Consider the following 17,015-nt stretch of genomic DNA (forward strand, 5'->3'; position numbering starts at 1 on the left):
GTCCCTGGGAGCTGTGGGTGTAAGATAAAAAAGGCCCGGTAGGCCAAACGGGGAGAGCGCAGGCACAAACCAACATAATGGCCTCCACGATGATGACTGTAGAAGACATATCAGAAAATAAACCTCACTACCACAACGTATAACTATAATGTCCGACTGAAAGCAATGAATATAACGTTGAACAAAAAGTGCAAGTGATGAAAATAATATGTTAAATGCTCAGAGACGAGGCAGAAAGTGAAAAATTAGTGACAAGGGTCCCATACACCGACAGGATCTGGGACAGACATTTTCAGCGATAGTCCGCTGAATATGAGCATGTGTATTCCCTGTAACAGTTTTGTAAGTATGGGCACAATATGGCGGTCCTTTAACATTTTGACCCTTTAAAATTCATTTAACTTCTCCATTATACTTAGTTTTTACCTTATGGATATCAAGTTTGCATCAACCCCTGAGGTTTGCATCAAACACGTCGGGTCACTAGGATGTGTACTTATTTTGGACCTTTTACGGATAATCGTATTTTACTATGTGTACAACATTACGAATCTGTTCATATTCTTTAAGGCTTCATTTCCATGGACGTTTTTACAGCCACTTTTCTGAGCGTTTTTTGCAGCTTAAAAACTGCTCTCCATGTTAGTCTATGGCCTCATGCCCACCATGATGTTTTTGAGCTGTAGATGGCTGAGCCGTTTTTAACCTGCAAATAAAAACCAGGACCAGTGCGTTCTGAAGCTCCAGCATTAGAGCTGTAAAAACGTCAGACGTTAAACGTGCAAAAACGCTACCGCGGCGTTTTTGAGCTCCAGCTCCAGCTCAAAAAAAAAAAAAAAAAAAAACATGGACAGGCGTTTTTAAACTGTAAAAAAGGCAAAAAAAAAGTGGCTGTAAAAACGTCCATGGAAATGAAGCCTTACCCTTAAAAATCTCCATAGGCGACATTTAAAAAATTCTATAGGTTGCAACTTTTGAGTTACAGAGGAGGTCTAGGGCTAGAATTATTGCTCTCGCGCCAACGATCGCGGTGATACCTCACTTGTGTGGTTTGAACACAGTTTTCATATGCAGGCGATACTCACGTATGCATTCGCTTCTGCGCGCGAGCTCGTCGGGACGGGGCGCTTTAAAAAAATTGTTTTCATTTATTTTTATTAATTTTTACACTAAAAAAAAATGGGTTACTTTTATCCCTATTACAAGCAATGTAAACTTCTTTTGTAATAGAAAAAAGCATGACAGGTCCTCTTAAATATGGGATCTGGGGTCAAAAAGACCTCAGATCTCATATTTAGACAAAAAAAAAAAAATTGTCATTTGAAATGACAACAAGAAAATATGCCTTTAAGAAGCATGGGCGGAAGTGACGTTTTGACCCAATCGCCTCCGCCGCTGCCGACTGCTCCGGTAAGCACGGGAGGGTGGGGCCCTCTACCGCCGCCGATAACGGTGATCTTGCGGCGAATCCGCCGCGGACACCACCGTTATCGTTTAGAGGACCGCTCACTGAAAAGATTGATATCTCGGTTGTGGCAGCGGCTGCTGCTGTTACCGAGATATCCATCTTTAAAGTACCGACGTATATGTACATGAGCTGGTCCTTAAGTGGTTAATAAACTGCCTATTGCCGCACTACGTAGCGGTTCACTTTCTCTCCTGGGTTTATACACACTGGAGCGGTGGGGGAAATCGGATACAATTCGGACATTAATCTCACTGCATCCCTGTTCAAAGCACATGGGATTCTTTGCAGTGCAAATTGCGCCAATTCATTTTGTATAGACACAAATCACACCACAAATTGTCAGCAGTGACCCTGTTTCAAGCACATCTGTGCTCCATTCACCCCACCTCAGGTGCCAGCTTGCCTCTGACTCCAGTTTATATAATTCAAAGAATGTCATGGCCAGACATAACATGACAATCTCCATAAACATTGTTCTAAACAAGCTGATCTGTTTGCCATGGAATAATCATAGAGTAATAGAAAACCAGGAATGGCATAATTTATGAAGGGTAATGTTTAGTGTGGCTGTCATTGTTTGGATCAGTTTACGTTAGTCTTTGTCCCAGTGGACTTTACAAGCTAGTGTACCTGAAGAGCTCATATGAACACTCAGATTGTAGTGCTGTTGTTGGTAGATAGCAGTTTTATAAACCAGTATGTCCTGAGCACCTAGAGGAAATGAAAAAACATGGGGAGACCATACAATCTGAAGCATGTAGTGCACCCGTTTATAATTTAATCTGAAGCTCTACTACTGCAAGGCATTGGTTATTCTCTATGGGCGGAATCTCAATTTGTAAATGTTTTCTGTGTTAAAGTGGATGAAAAAATTCAAAATGACAATGAACACGCTTCCTTAATCTGCAAACCACGCCAATTATTCTGTCCCCAGTCCAGCAGGGAAATGAGCAGGCACGCTTCTGCATTACTCCTCTGTCACCCATAAAGAAAATGGGTGTCACCATGGCCCCTCTCCTGCGGTTGACCGCCTACACAATTAGACTCATGCACAAAGTGGCCCTGTCTCCTGCTGCTGCATTCACAGAACTTTGTCCCTTCTGCCCTGGTTTGGCTTTTCTGTGTCTTTAGCTTTTACATGGGCGAGTATGGTCCAAGACAGCTGATTGGAGGAAAGGTGCACACACCCCCTCTCCACATAGGTAGAGACTTTCAGAGCTGTTCGTTGAATAGTTCAACACCCCCCAAATACAAAAATACAAAACTCAGGCTGCTTTTATCTCAGTTGATGAAGGACTTTGTAGTAGTTACCAGGCTGATAACAGAAGACAGCAGGAGACAACCACGGGACACAGTGCTTTGAAGAGAGATAAGAAAACACTGCAAATATACAGTATCTCACAAAAGTGAGTGCACCCCTCACATTTTTGTAAATATTTTATTATATATTTTCATGTGACACTGAAGAAATTACACTTTGCTACAATGTAGTGAATGTACAGCTTGTATAACCGTGTACATTTGCTGTCCCCCTCAAAATAGCTCAACACACAGCCATTAATGTCTAAACCGCTGGCAACAAAAGTGAGTATACCCCTAGGTGAAAATTTCCAAATTGGGTCCAATTAGCCATTTTCCCTCCCCGGTGTCATGTGACTCGTTAGTGTTAAATGTCTCGGCTGTGTTAAATTTGGTGTTTATCGCTCACTCTCTCATACTGGTCAATGGAAATTCAGCATGACACCTCATGGCAAAGAACTCTGAGGATCTGAAAAAAATAATTGTTGCTCTACATTAAGATGGGCTAGGTGATGAGATTGCCACGACCCTGAAACTGAGCTGCAGGACAGTGGCCAAGACCATATAGCGGTTTAACAGGACAGGTTCCACTCAGAACAGACCTCGCCATGGTCGACCAAAGAAGTTGAGAAATGGCTGTATACACCGATCCCAAACTGCCTCAAACATGCTGCTAGCAGGACTTTTTCCAATGTCCCGCAAGCTCACTGGCCAAGTGTGAAAGCACTCGGGCTTTCACATTACGGCAGCATGGGAGCCAGTTTTCAGACGCTTTACAGGTGCTATTTCTAGCGCTAAAACGCCTGAAAACTGCCTCAGCTTGCAACAAAAGTAAGTACACCCTAAGACCGCTTTCACACTGAGGCAGTTTTCAGGCGTTTTAGCGCTAGAAATAGCACCTGTAAAGCGTCTGAAAACTGTCTCCCATGCTGCCGAAGTGTGAAAGCCTGAGTGCTTTCACACTTGGCCAGTGAGCTTGCGGGACATTGGAAAAAGTCCTGCAAGCAGCATGTTTGAGGCAGTTTGAGATCGGTGTATACAGCCATTTCTCAACTTCTTTGGTCGACCATGGCGAGGCCTGTTCTGAGAGGAACCTGTCCTGTTAAACCGCTATATGGTCTTGGCCACCATGCTGCAGCTCAGTTTCAGGGTCTTGGCAATCTCATCACCTAGCCCATCTTAACCACTTGGGATCCGCCTGCCGTCAATAGACGGCTACAGTGCGGATCCCAAAAGCCAAACCGCCAGAGCGCGCTGCGGGGAAAATCTGTGTTGGCCGTGTCCCTCGGACACAGCCAATTACAGATCGCCGCGAACGGCCAATCAGAGTGGCCGTTCGCGAGGCGATCTGTGCGGCCAATGAGAGAGGATCTCATATGTAAACATATGAGATCATCTCTCATTGCCGTTTTACACAGAGACAGCGGTGCTGTCTCTGGAGAGGAGACCGATCTGTGTCTCTTGTACATAGAGACATAGATCGGTCACCTCCCCCAGTCACCCCCCCTCCACCTACAGTTAGAACACTAAGCAGGGATACATTTAACCCCTTCCTCACCCCCTAGTGTTAACCCCTTCAATGCCAGTCACATTTATACTGTAATTAGTGCATATTTATAGCACTGATCGCAGTATAAATGTGAATGGCGCCAAAAATGTGTCCGATGTGTCCGCCATAACGTCGCAGTCCATTAAAAATCGCAGATCGCCGCCATTTCTAGTAAAAAAAATAATAAAAAAAAAATAATTCTGTCCCCTATTTTGTAAGCGCTATAACTTTTGCGCAAACCAGTCGCTTATTGTTTTTTTTTTTTTTTTGTTTACCAAAAATATGTAGAAGAATACGTATCGGCCTAAACTGAGAAAAAAAAATGTTATTTTTTTTTTAAATTGGGATATTTATTATAGCAAGAAGTAAAAAATATTGTATTTTTTTCAAAATTGTCTCACTTTTTTGTTTATAGCGCAAAAAATAAAAACCGCACAGGCGATTAAATACCACCAAAAGAAAGCTCTACTTGTGGGGAAAAAAGGACGTCAATTTTGTTTGGGAGCCACGTCGCACGACCGCGCAATTGTTAGTTAAAGCGATGCAGTGCCGAAAGCTGAAATTTCACCTGGGCAGGAGGGGGGTATATGTGCCCAGTAAGCAAGTGGTTAATGTAGAGCAACAATTATTTTTTTCAGATCCTCAGAGATCTTTGCCATGAGGTGTCATGCTAAATTTCCATTGACCAGTATGAGAGAGTGAGCGATAAACACCAAATTTAACACACCTGAGACTTTTAACACTAACGAGTCACATGACACCAGGGAGGGAAAATGGCTAATTGGACCCAATTTGGAAATTTTCACTTGGGGTATACTCACTTTTGTTGCCAGCGGTTTAGATATTATTGGCTGTGTGTGGAGTTATTTTGAGGGGACATCAAATTTACACTGTTAGATGAGGTTCACCGCTCCAGGGAAGTCCCGAGTACAATCGTGGATAGGTCCAGGTGAATATGGGTGCTGGCAATGCACTAGGCAATGAAAAGTGGCAAAAGACGGATGGACGGCCGCACACCAAAGAACTCTTGAATTGTCTTTATTGAAGAAACATAGGCAGACACCACAAATACACAGCAAGAATCATATACAGCTGAAGAGTTCTTTGGTGTGCGGCCGTCCATCCGTCTTTTGCCACTTTTCAAATTTACACTGTTATACAAGCTGTACACTCACTACTTTACATTGTAGCAAAGTGTCATTTCTTCAGTGTTGTCACATGAAAAGATATAATAAAATATTTACAAAAATGTGAGGGGTGTACTCACTTTTGTGAGATACTGTATGTGCCCAGCTGAAATTTCATGAATCTGGTTTACATCCACTTTAAGGCAGTTTGCTAAAGCACTACCTATATCTGTGAGAGTTTCAGTGGAGCTTAAATGTTTTAATGGATTTCTGTTCAGCTAATGGAGGTCTTGTTTTCAGTCTCCTGTTGTGGCTCGCAATCAGGTGCCCCAGCAACAGCAGCATCTTCATCTTCATCCTCATCATCATCACCACCATCATCAAGAGAAGAAGTTTGACCTTCTGAGTGACCTTGGAGGAGACATCTTCGCTACGCCTGCGCCTCAGCCAGTTTCCACTGCAAACTTTGCCAATTTTGCAAACTTCAACAGTCACACAGGTATGTGGCACAATTGATTATTTTTTTGGAGAATATGGATCACCAATGTTAGTATTGGTCAAGGAATGTTTTCTATACACTGATTTATTATAGTATCTGGACTATTTAATTTTGGCGCATGTTTTTCAGTATCTATTTGACCCTTTTTAAATGGAGACTTTTATCACATGACATTTTCTACAGGGTTTATGCCAAGTATTTTGCCATGGTAGTATTTGTCTGTTAATTTGATGTCACCTTGATGGGTTTAGGGTTAGTATTACGGGGTTAGGTTTAGGTTAAGTGTTTGCTTTGTCAGTTTAATAGAGGTAAAGGGGGAGTTTCAGGGGTTGCCTTTTTAGGTAAGAATTGGTTATCACTCCTAGGAGGGCAGTACAAAAACACAAATTACTGGCACTAAAATTTCTGCACAAATGGCATAGTTTAAAGATGCTAGAAACGGTCCAATTAATTGTATTGTATTCTTTTTAAACAGTTGTATTCCTATAGCAAAGTCTGACCAGGCTTGCATTGCTGAATTAGTTTTTTTAATTTTATAGTGCGAACTCCGGGCTAGCAATAGTTTTTATATTAAGGAATTGATCTGACAGCTCTAAGGCCCCTCCCACACTGGGGCGGCATCAGCGGTAAAGTGCTGCTTTTTTTAACGGCGATTTTTCATGAATTGCGCGACGCTATTCGGCCATTGGCAGCCGAGAAAGGGTTAAAGACCACTTCAAAGCGCCTCTGCAGAGGCTCTTTGCCAGTGGTATAGCCGCGGTGCCCCATTGATTTCAATGGGCAGGAGCGGTATACACACCCCTCCTATACTGCCCCAAAGATGCCCTCTGGGCTTTCACACTAGAGAGACGGCGGCTGTTTCAGGTCGGTTTGCAAGCGCTATTTTTAGCGTTATAGCGCCCGTGTGAAATGGGTCTAATTCTTCCATTTCTCCTGGAAGCCTTGGACCCCAAAAAACTGTTTCCGAATGGCCCAATGCCTAATCTCGCCTCTGTTCTCTGCTCTGAGCATTTCTGGGTTTACAGCTGTCAGATGACAGCTAGCTGCTGCTGTGATAGGTGCTGATCAGGGACTTTCTATCCTCAGTTAGCTCGGGATTATTGCAGGTGAAATAATTGAGGAGTCTAATAGAGCCCTAATGTTTCCATACAGAGAACCTGTTACTGCACAATATTATATTATACCCGTGTTATAGCAATAAAGTGAAGTTCAAAAATAACATTGAATAAAAAAAAAAAGTTGGTGCGCTCCAGTGCACATATGTAAAAAATTAAATATACACACCTACTTACACTTGCGTACAGAAATAAAGTTACGTAACATATACTTGGGTATGACCATGGCATGCAGAAGTGAGAGAAATGATTCTAGGGCCGTTGTTTTTTTGGTTAAAGTGATACTAAACACATACTGTTTATTTACATTGTCCCTTCTATTTCTGTATGTGGCACTGTAATTTTAATAAAACAAAAACATTCAAATACCTTTTTCCTAATATACAGCTGTCACATGACCCAGGTTTTTCCTAGCCTGTCTGTAGGTAAACATAAGCAGGAGGAACTTCTAGTCTTCTGCTATTGGTCACATGTTGAAAAAAAAATGGCATACGAATATATAATTGAAATGAAACCTATTTTTTTTTGGGAATAACATGGTGTGGGCGGATTTCTGCCAGTCACAGGCTGTCTCACGCCACTCCAGCCTGTCTTGGAATAACAGGGAGGTGAAGCCTCCATTAATTTGCATGTGATATCCCACCCCCATTATGTTTAGCTGGTTAGTGGGCATGGAGGAGGGAGGGAGTGCGCTATCATTTACGACTGTGTATTAACCCAGATGTGTAACTCTATAGTCACATGGGTAGGGAGGAAATACTCGGTAGGGAAACTCACTGAAAACTCGGCATGTGCAGAGTTGCCACTACAGCTGCAAAATCCTTAGCAGAGTTGGACACAGGGACAGAAGGGGGAGATGGAGAACAGAAGGATCAACCAGGTTTTTTTTTTTTTTTGCCGAAAACAAATCTCATAGTGACGGAGTATGAACAGCATGAAATACACCATTTATTGATTCGTTTTGTATGATGTGGATTTAGTGACACTTTAGGGGTTGTAAAGGTTAGTGTTTTTTCACCTTATTGCATCCTTATGCTTTAAGGTGAAAAAACACCTGGCAATGACGCCCCCCCCCCCCCCCCCCCCCGTTTTACTTACCTGAGCCCGTTCACCTGCTTAGCTTGTCCACTGCTTATCGGCGTTGATTGGATAGATTGATAGCAGCGCAGCCATTGGCTCGCGCTGCTGTCAATCAAATCCAATGACGCGGCCGCTGGGGGGCGGGATCGAGACATACTCTGTGTCTATGGACGCAGGGTGTAAGAGACGGGAGCACGCCTGCCTGCAAGGTAACCCCCTCGGGAGAGAGCTTCTCGAGGTGGTTGGCTATTGAGGGGAGGCGCCGAGACAGCCGTCGAGGGACCCCAGAAGAGGAGGATCGGGGGCACTCTGTGCAAAACGGACTGCACAGTGGAGGTTAGTATGATATATTTGTTATTTAAAAAAATAAAATAAAAATGAAGCTTTACAACCCCTTTTAACTGTAAACTTAAGAGCTGTAAAGGTTTTTAATGTATTGCCTAGGGCAATATTTGGTATCTTAGTTTGTCACAGTTTTTAGATTTGATATTTTTTGTATTTTGACAATCTCATCTTTTTTATATATATATATATATATATATATATATATATATATATATATATATATATATATATATATATATATATATATATATTGCATTAAATGGGGGTTTGCTTGTGTGCATTGAATAAAATGTTATTGCATTTTTTTTCCTGAAAATATAGGTTTGGTAATCAGTTGTGCAATTTTCTTACAACGTAAAATTTTGCAATTACTGACTTAATTTTACAGGCCTTCTGCTTGTCAAAAATGTTTTGAGATTTTTAAGTAATCTTAGGGCCAAAATTGCACATGTGGGCACAAAATAATTGCTTCAGCTGCAAAAAAGTTAGAGGTTTAGCGTAATTGAATTTCTTGTTCGGATGTTTTATCTATGGAAGTTTGGATGACCTTTTATAAATGTGGCATTCATTATTTTGGGTTCAATTTGTATGTTTTGCTTTAAAAAAAAAAAAAAAACTCCAGTCGTATAGCTAAATACACAAATATATAGATATATATTAATAAGATGGAATGAATAGCAGAAATGCGAGGTGTAGTCTATTCTTGAGTTGTGGTATCAATAAGGGTTTTCATTTTTGTATTATACAGTAGGTCAAATTTATAGGCAGGTTTTGTTTTTTCAGACCAGCAGCAAATAACACAGTATTTATTGGCTGCTGTAAGTCGCACACCACTTAGAGGCATAATGTCTAGTTTTTCTTTTGGGTCAAGAACAGGTTTAATAATGTAAGGAATTGCTGCATTATTCAGGATATCTGATGCAGTGGTGTCAGATCCTTGTCTGGATGTTGGCCAGTTGCTAGGGAGAATTAGACGTTGTTGTCTTTTTAATTTCATGTGATTTCTCGGTCTGTTTTCTTGAATGTACGGTATATTGAATGTTAACTTACACATCTTGTTTATAATGTATTGGTGCTTTCTCTCACTTTATTATCTTGTGCCATTTTACCAAATTGTAGTCCTCTCTTGTGAGACGCACAACACACATTTATTTATTTTACTACTTGACTTACACATACTAAACCTAGCCATGCCATTTACGGTATTTATCGGCGTATAGCACGCACCCTAACTTTAAGAGGGAAGTTTCAGGAAAAAACTTTCCACGCAGGCACCGTTTACCCTCTTTTTTCCGGGTAAAAAAGTGAGTGTTATACGCCAATAAATACAATAAGTTTTCTCTAGTTAAAGGAACACTAAAGGCAGAATTTTTTTTTTTAAATAACAAACATGTTCTACTTACCTCCACTGTGCAGCTCGTTTTGCACAGAGTGTCCCCGAATCCTGTCTTCTGGGGTCCCTCGACAGCTGTCTCGGCTCCTCCTCGCAAAAGCTTTCCACCCTTAAGCGAGCGAGCTCGCATGGTGGAAAGCTTTTGCGGGCGCGCTCCCGTGATACAGAGGCGGGCATAGCCGCCGACTGTATCACTCGGCCCCTCCCCTCGGCGCGCCGTGTCATCGGATGTGAATGACAGCAGCGCCAGCCAATGGCTGCGCTGCTATCAATCCGTCCAGCCTAGCCAATCAACGTCCAGGCTGGGAACCGAAGAGGATCACGAGGACGCGCGCGGGACTTTCGAGGGGTCAGGTAAGTAAAACGGGGGTTCGGGGGGGGCGGTACCGTCGGATGTTTTTTTACCTTAATGCATAGGATGCATTTAGGTGAAAAAACATTTACCTTTACAACCCCTTTAAGCTCTGTGAGCCAAACGAGAAAAATCAATAGATACCGGTTTAGAGAATCTTCCTCGATTTTTGTATTCAGCACTCGTGACATTCTAAATACCCAAATGGTGACTACATCTGATTGGATGCAGTTACCATTCGGTTGACAGTTTTCCTTCCCACTCAATCGGTTACATTTTGTGGAGCCGGCTCAAGTTTCTGCTGATTTAGTAGGGATCAGCCAAAATTTGAGCCATGTATGGTTAGTTGGTTAAAGCGGTATTACTATTTAAGGATCGGAAGGATTTGCCCCCTTCATGACCAGGCCATTTTTTGCGACACAGCACTGCATCACTTAAACAATTGCGTGGTCGTGCGACGTTGTACCCAAACAAAATTGACGTCCTTTCCTCAATATTTTTTACTTTTTGCTATAATAAATATGCCCCCAAAAAAATGTAAAAAAAACAAATTTCTTTATCAGTTATGACATATGTATTCTTCTACGTATTTTTGGTTAAAAAATTAGCAATAAGCGTATAGTGATTGGTTTGCCCAAAAGTTATAGCGTCTACAAAATAGTGGATAGTTTTCTGGTATTTTTTTTACTACTAATGGCGGTGATCGGTGGGACTGCGACATTGCAGCGGACAGATCGGACACTTTTGGGACCTAATAATTAATTGATGTTCCTGTTCTCGGGTAGCTGCCTGCTCGTATTGGAGAAATGAGCCGACGGCTATCCTGAGAGTCTGTTGCACGATCTGCTGATTGCGTGTGCATTGCTCTTTAGAAAAAATTCTCATCTTTTTGTTGCAAAAAATGTGGATTTATAATTTTTTTTTTAAAAGTTGAACTCATCCTTTAATTCTGGCTTTTGGAATACATTTACACTCATATGCGCGTGTTCACGTGCGTATGCATGTAATTATGCTCATAAGCGCCTCTCTAAACGCCACTTGTCTATAAATGCTTTTAAAATACTGATCTAAACACCTGATGTGCATGGCCACATAGTCTTAAATATAACTGCATATAGAGGCTTTAAAAGTTGCTGTATTCATGTAAAAGAGATGTTTTTTTTTATGCCCCTGTTCATGAGCCATAACCAGTTACAGCAAATGTTTTTTATTTTTTCGTTTATTTGTATTTTTTTGCTCCTTTTTTAGAATAAAGGTTTTACATAAAGTAATCAAAATCTGACCATTGTAAGCATCACAAACTGTTATTAATGCCAGCCCAAACTCCATCAACACAGGGCCTAAATGTCATTCAGATAGCATTTTCATCTACTGGGTTTGATGTAGCTGAATTAGTTAGCTGATTTTTTATAGCATAAGTAGTTGCTCCTGATACCTGAACAGTTTTAACCATTTTTAAAAAAAAGATTATATTGCAGATGTCAGTGATTTAGGCTCGGTTCAGGCGGCTGCGGCATAGGATCTGACTTGTGAGACCCAAAGTCACATGACATGTCAAATTCAATGTTTCCTTATGACAACTGTCTTACTGATGCTACATAAGTCGCTCCGACTTTAGAAAAGGTTCCTGTACTACTTTGGTCTGACTTGGGTGCGATTTCAGCCCTTGTACAGGCTTCTAAATACCGTGTTCCCCCGAAAATAAGCCAGGGTCTTATATTAATTTTGGAAACAAAAGACACAGTAGGGCTTATATTCAGGGTAGGTCTTACCATGTAATGTGCCTTTTCTCCCCTTTTTTTTCCTGCCTGACAGGAATCCCCAGTGTGAACTGAGTTAAAATGCTTGTACAATCCTATAATGCACTCTATTACAGTATTATATAATGTACAATGTGTGTGTTTCTGTAATATAATTGTGCCAAATACCTTCGTCTTTGCGCTTCTGTGACCTGCCAGGGCTCTCTTCACCGCATTTATATTACAGAAACACACACATTATACATTATATACTACTGTATTAGAGTGGATTATCGGGTTTAACAAGCATTTTAAACTAGGGCTTATTTTCGGGGTAGGGCTTATATTGCAACCCTCTTGAAAAATAACGCTAGGTCTTATTTTCGGGGTAGGTCTTATTTTCAGGGAAACACCGTAGTATCCAAGTTGGATCAAGGCAGAAAGAAGTTGCAATGCAAGGTCCTTTGACGTTGTAGTCGCAGCAGTTTGAAACAGTGCCAAATGTCCAGTAGGAATTGGCCGGTTCTATAGAAACTGCCCATCATTTGGCCTGTGTGTATGGCAGCCGGATCGACAGAAGCTGGCCGTTTGGAAAACCGAAAAGGTCTGTCGATTGACTCTAGATAACCACTTTCAACCAATGAGCCATCCCCCTGTCAAAACACAGTAGCACAGCAGGGGAGATGGCTGTACTAACATCTGATTGTTAGTACAGTGGCTCAGACATGATCTGTCAGCCCGGAGTGAAGCTTCACTGTAACACACTGTTGGTGTTCAGGGCAGAAAGAGAGAAGGGTGTATTGTACATCTCAGAGAAGCCATTGTCAACCAAGGTTTCTCCAGAGGTTCCAAGGGCGTTCTTGGGCCAAGGCTGCTTGATCTCCCATCTGATGGTGCCTTTGTATTTTAGGGATCCATCCCCACTTGCCAGAGCCAGTAGCATGACACCAATGATCTTTTAGGCAGACTGTAAGTGTGGCATTCCAACCATCACTGTAAGGGAGGCATGCTTCCCACTGACCACCAATGTAAGTGGGGTCTTCCTAATGAACCCCATTGGACTAATTAAGCGGGACTTCACTGAGACCGAAAAGTTATTTCAATGGTTCACCTGAGGCAAAAAGGTTGACAAAGTAGAGACTTGTCTGTCCTCCAGGGCCCACATAGTAGACCAAGGTCTTCAAGAACGCCTGTTTACCTCAAATAAATTTCTTTAGTTTTTCTGTTGGAACTATTTAGTTCTCTAAATATACTGTAAAATAACAACTTTATCGTGGATTCTGAAACTACCAGGGCTGCTAATATACAGATTAGCTGGTTGCCTAAACCCGACAATCTGTATATGTATGATATAATTTAATATAATTAGTAGTCCCTTTGAGCCATACTGTGTCTGGCTGCCCCTAAGCACTGATAGGCTACATACTATAGCTGGAAGGAAAGGCTTTTATTGCAGAAGAGTCTGTATGCCCCTTCCACAGTGAAAGTTTATCTTTTGCCTGCCAGCAATGTTTCTTTTAAATATACAATGAGCCACACAGGCCCAGCTCAGCGTACATTCTTGGCATGCCTTGGTTCCAGAATGATTTAACTGCTGCGGGCATTGCGCAAGGGTTGCGTCATAATGGGCCTGCCCATGGTGGTGAAACTGAGAAGAAGGCTGAGTGAAGCCATTGCTGCAGGAGAGATTTTTACAGAGGACTTAAAGATCAATTTCACCTGATGATTGTAATGCCGCGGTGGTTCCTGTGGACCACCTTTTCCCTGTTTATAAATAATTAAAAAAAAGATCAACTTCACGTTCGTGGGAAAAAATGTAAATTTGCAAATAAAAAATATAGCCTTTACATTTGCTACACAAGCCATGTTTTAAAAAATATATTTCCTTTTCAATCTCCAGCACTGTCATTTGCTGTACAATTCACTGCATTATGGCAACCCAGAGTTGTTCTGTACACAGTTGGCATATAGAACACATCCAAAAATGTCATTTCCAGCTTCTCTGATTGGCTCACCAATTTTCACAGAAGTCAGATTGTAGGCTGTAAAAGAAATGTAGGTTTTGGTGAGATATTCCCCATGAATCTCTTTTAAAGGGATGTAAACACTGCAGCTTTTCTTATTAGAACGACAAATGATGAATGAGACCCTCCCATTCAGAATGCGTATGTGATCAGTCTGGTGAATCATTTAGCTATTTCTTCACAGCAACAAGTGGTAGGAATATGCTACGTTTGTTAAAATCCCTGCAATGTGCATGGATCACCAGAGTTTTTTTTGTGGCCATAGTTCTCTTCTGGGTCACAGGAATGCACTTTTGCTCTCCTGTGACCCAGTATCGGCTAACGGCTGGCTAAAGTTTGCCTTTGGCTTATGCCTCTCATGGCTCTGGAAAAATCCTCACCAGGATCCACCCAGCTACCTAACTTACAGTTGGCGAAGCCAGCTGCAGCCGCCCCCTTTCCAACTCCGTGCTCCAGTGAGCGTTGAAGTGGCAGAGCAGAGAACAGAGACGGACAGTCGCTGCTCTCTTCTCCAGGAAGACTAAGAGTGATCAGTGGTTATGTGATTGCTCAATTCTTGGTGGGCGACAGCTAGTGTCAGACTGATCTTGCGGCAATGGAGGGGAGTGTTTTCCTTCGTACCCCAAACTTTCTTACGTTCTGGTTTAATGCAAATCTAAACTCATAAACAATATATTGCAGTTTACTAGTCCTTAGATGTTGTGGCTGTATTGGTTTTCTGTATTCAGGTTTCTTTCTCTCTTGGTAATCCTGCAAATAACATCCAGTCCTAGGCTGGCCATGGTCACAGTTCTGCAGTATCTATGGAGGCAGTCATCGTTGTCATAAAGCTGCTCTCCTGATTTGAAATGCATTTACCTCTCCTCTTTCCTACATGGGGAGCAAGGGATTTTTTTTTGTTTTTCATGTGATGGCTTGAAAGGAAGAACATGTGCTTTCAGTTTAGAGGCTGTGACCAGGACACTGCATTTCTGACAAGCTCAACATGTATTTTTCAGTATATTTTCAGTATATGCTGATTTTGTGAAAAAAAATATTACGTATTCGCCATTTCTAAATACTTGTAAGCTGCAATATGTTACATTTCTATTCTCTGAGTTTAGATATTCTTTAAAGTGGAAAAAAGTCAATAAAAATTCTTAAACTGGAAGTTCAGTCAGAGAATTAAAGAATTCCAGCCTGGGGGGATTTTTTTTTTTGAAGTCAGCAGCTACAAATACTGGTCACTTACCTGTCCAGGGAGCCCGTTAAGACGGCACCCCAAGCTGATTCAGCCATTGGCTCTGGGTGCAGGTGCGGCATCTTCACTAAGGAAAACAGGAAGTGAAGCCTTGCGACTTTACAGCCCCTTTCCTACTGCGCATACGCGAGTCACGCAGCACAAATGGTCCCGCTGTCTTCTGGGTCATCTGTGTCTCACCCCCCCCCCCCCAAATGTGGCAGCGGAGGGGGTGATGAAGCAAACAAACGGATCTTCCCCTTTTTGGTGGAGCTCCGCTTTAAGTCCTGCTAGCTGACCTCAGGCTGGCCCCTTTTACAGGTATGTAAAACATTAAAAGTGCCTATACTGTTTAAAATTCAGTAATACTGTCTTGCCTTGCTCTGCACGTGCTCATTTGCTCTATATTTTTAGGAACTGTCGAGTTTGTAGAGGGTGATTTGCTAACAGCCTTAAAGCAGAATTAAACCCTCCTATCCCTTACAGCCAAGGAAGCTTCTTCTGCTTGATGTGCAACTGCCATGGTGCTACACATGGGATCAGTTATGACATCAGCCTTTTGATAGTTTGGTTAAGGACACAAGCAAATGTGACAGTCAGCAATCCAAACATTCCAGGAATGTAAATGTTTAAAACCATTAAATCGATGGGTTTAGTTCCACTTTATTATTTACTGCTGTTCAGGGGCCCTGGGCTTCAGCAAAATGGCAGCCTCCATCAAGAAGACATAGGAGCATTTCTGGAGGCAATTTACAGAACACACTAATTTTGCTGGCATAATTATTAATGTGGAATGTATGTTCCGTGCTAAAGAACATTATTATTTTTTTTTTCAAGTTGTTTTGGGTAAATTTCCGCTTTTAAAAATGTCCCTCCTTTTACTTCTACCTATCCTGCTTCCCAGAGGGGAGCCAGAGCTGCTGGATTTTGTAACCAGAGCAGATCGGTTTGAAAATTGGTAAGCATACAGATCTTTTTTTTTTGTTTTATTCAGGTGAAGCAGGATAGGTAGGAGGAGGGAGGGAACATTTTTAAAGCGGTTGTAAACCGCTGGACCTTTTTATTTTTTTTGTACCTCCAAGGTAATGTCATGTGCTAATATGCATTGCATACTAACACATTATGTTAAACTTACCTTAAAAGGGTTGTAAACCAATTTTTTTTATTTTTTAAAAATAACAAACATGTTATTCTTACCTCCACTGTGCAGCTCGTTTTGCACAGAGTGGCCCCGATCCACGTCTTCTGGGGTCCCTCGTCCCCCCTGCAAGAACTACACACATTCATGCGAGAGAGCTCACATTGTGTGTAGGCCTTGCGGCGTGCTCCCGTGATACAGCGAGTGGCCATAGCCAATGGCTACGCTGCTTTCAATCCATTCGCTCTAGCCAATCAGCGGCCAGGCTGAGCGGCGAAGCGGATGTCGGGACCGAGCACGGGACTTTCGAGGGGTCAGGTAAGTACAACAAGGGCGGGGGGCGGTATACTCGGAAGGTGAAAAAACTTTTTCCTTTACAACTACTTTAAAATGAAGCTCTTCCAGTGCCAAGATGTTGGCATTGCAGGTGCTCTCATCTTCACTCGTCTTGCTTCCGGGTTCGCGGACTCCGGCTCTGTGGACGGAGCCCCAATGATGTCACTCCCACACATGCGCGAGGGAGCTGCCATTGACGGCACAGGGCTCTGAAGAAATGGCACGGGTGACCGTTCCTTCAGAGCACATGCGCCAGTAATGTCACTGTCTGCATCTACAGTAATTATCTCCCAAATAGTGCAAGTTTAGGAGATGTTTACACTGCCTATAGG

At 42.1% G+C, this 17,015-nt stretch overlaps 1 protein-coding gene across 6 annotated transcripts in view; it reads left to right on the forward strand.

The window, feature by feature from the left end:
- The window catches only part of AGFG1 (ArfGAP with FG repeats 1), a 131,860-nt gene that overhangs the window by 72,995 nt on the left and 41,850 nt on the right, over positions 1-17,015 (forward strand). For all 6 annotated transcript variants that reach the window (XM_040348840.1, XM_040348839.1, XM_040348842.1 and 3 more), the window contains exon 5: positions 5,744-5,942. In XM_040348840.1, the coding sequence (XP_040204774.1) occupies positions 5,744-5,942 (199 nt within the window). The remainder of the gene's footprint in view (positions 1-5,743; positions 5,943-17,015) is intronic.

This window comes from Rana temporaria, chromosome 4 (genome assembly GCF_905171775.1).
Source record: "Rana temporaria chromosome 4, aRanTem1.1, whole genome shotgun sequence".
Taxonomy (NCBI): domain Eukaryota; kingdom Metazoa; phylum Chordata; class Amphibia; order Anura; family Ranidae; genus Rana; species Rana temporaria.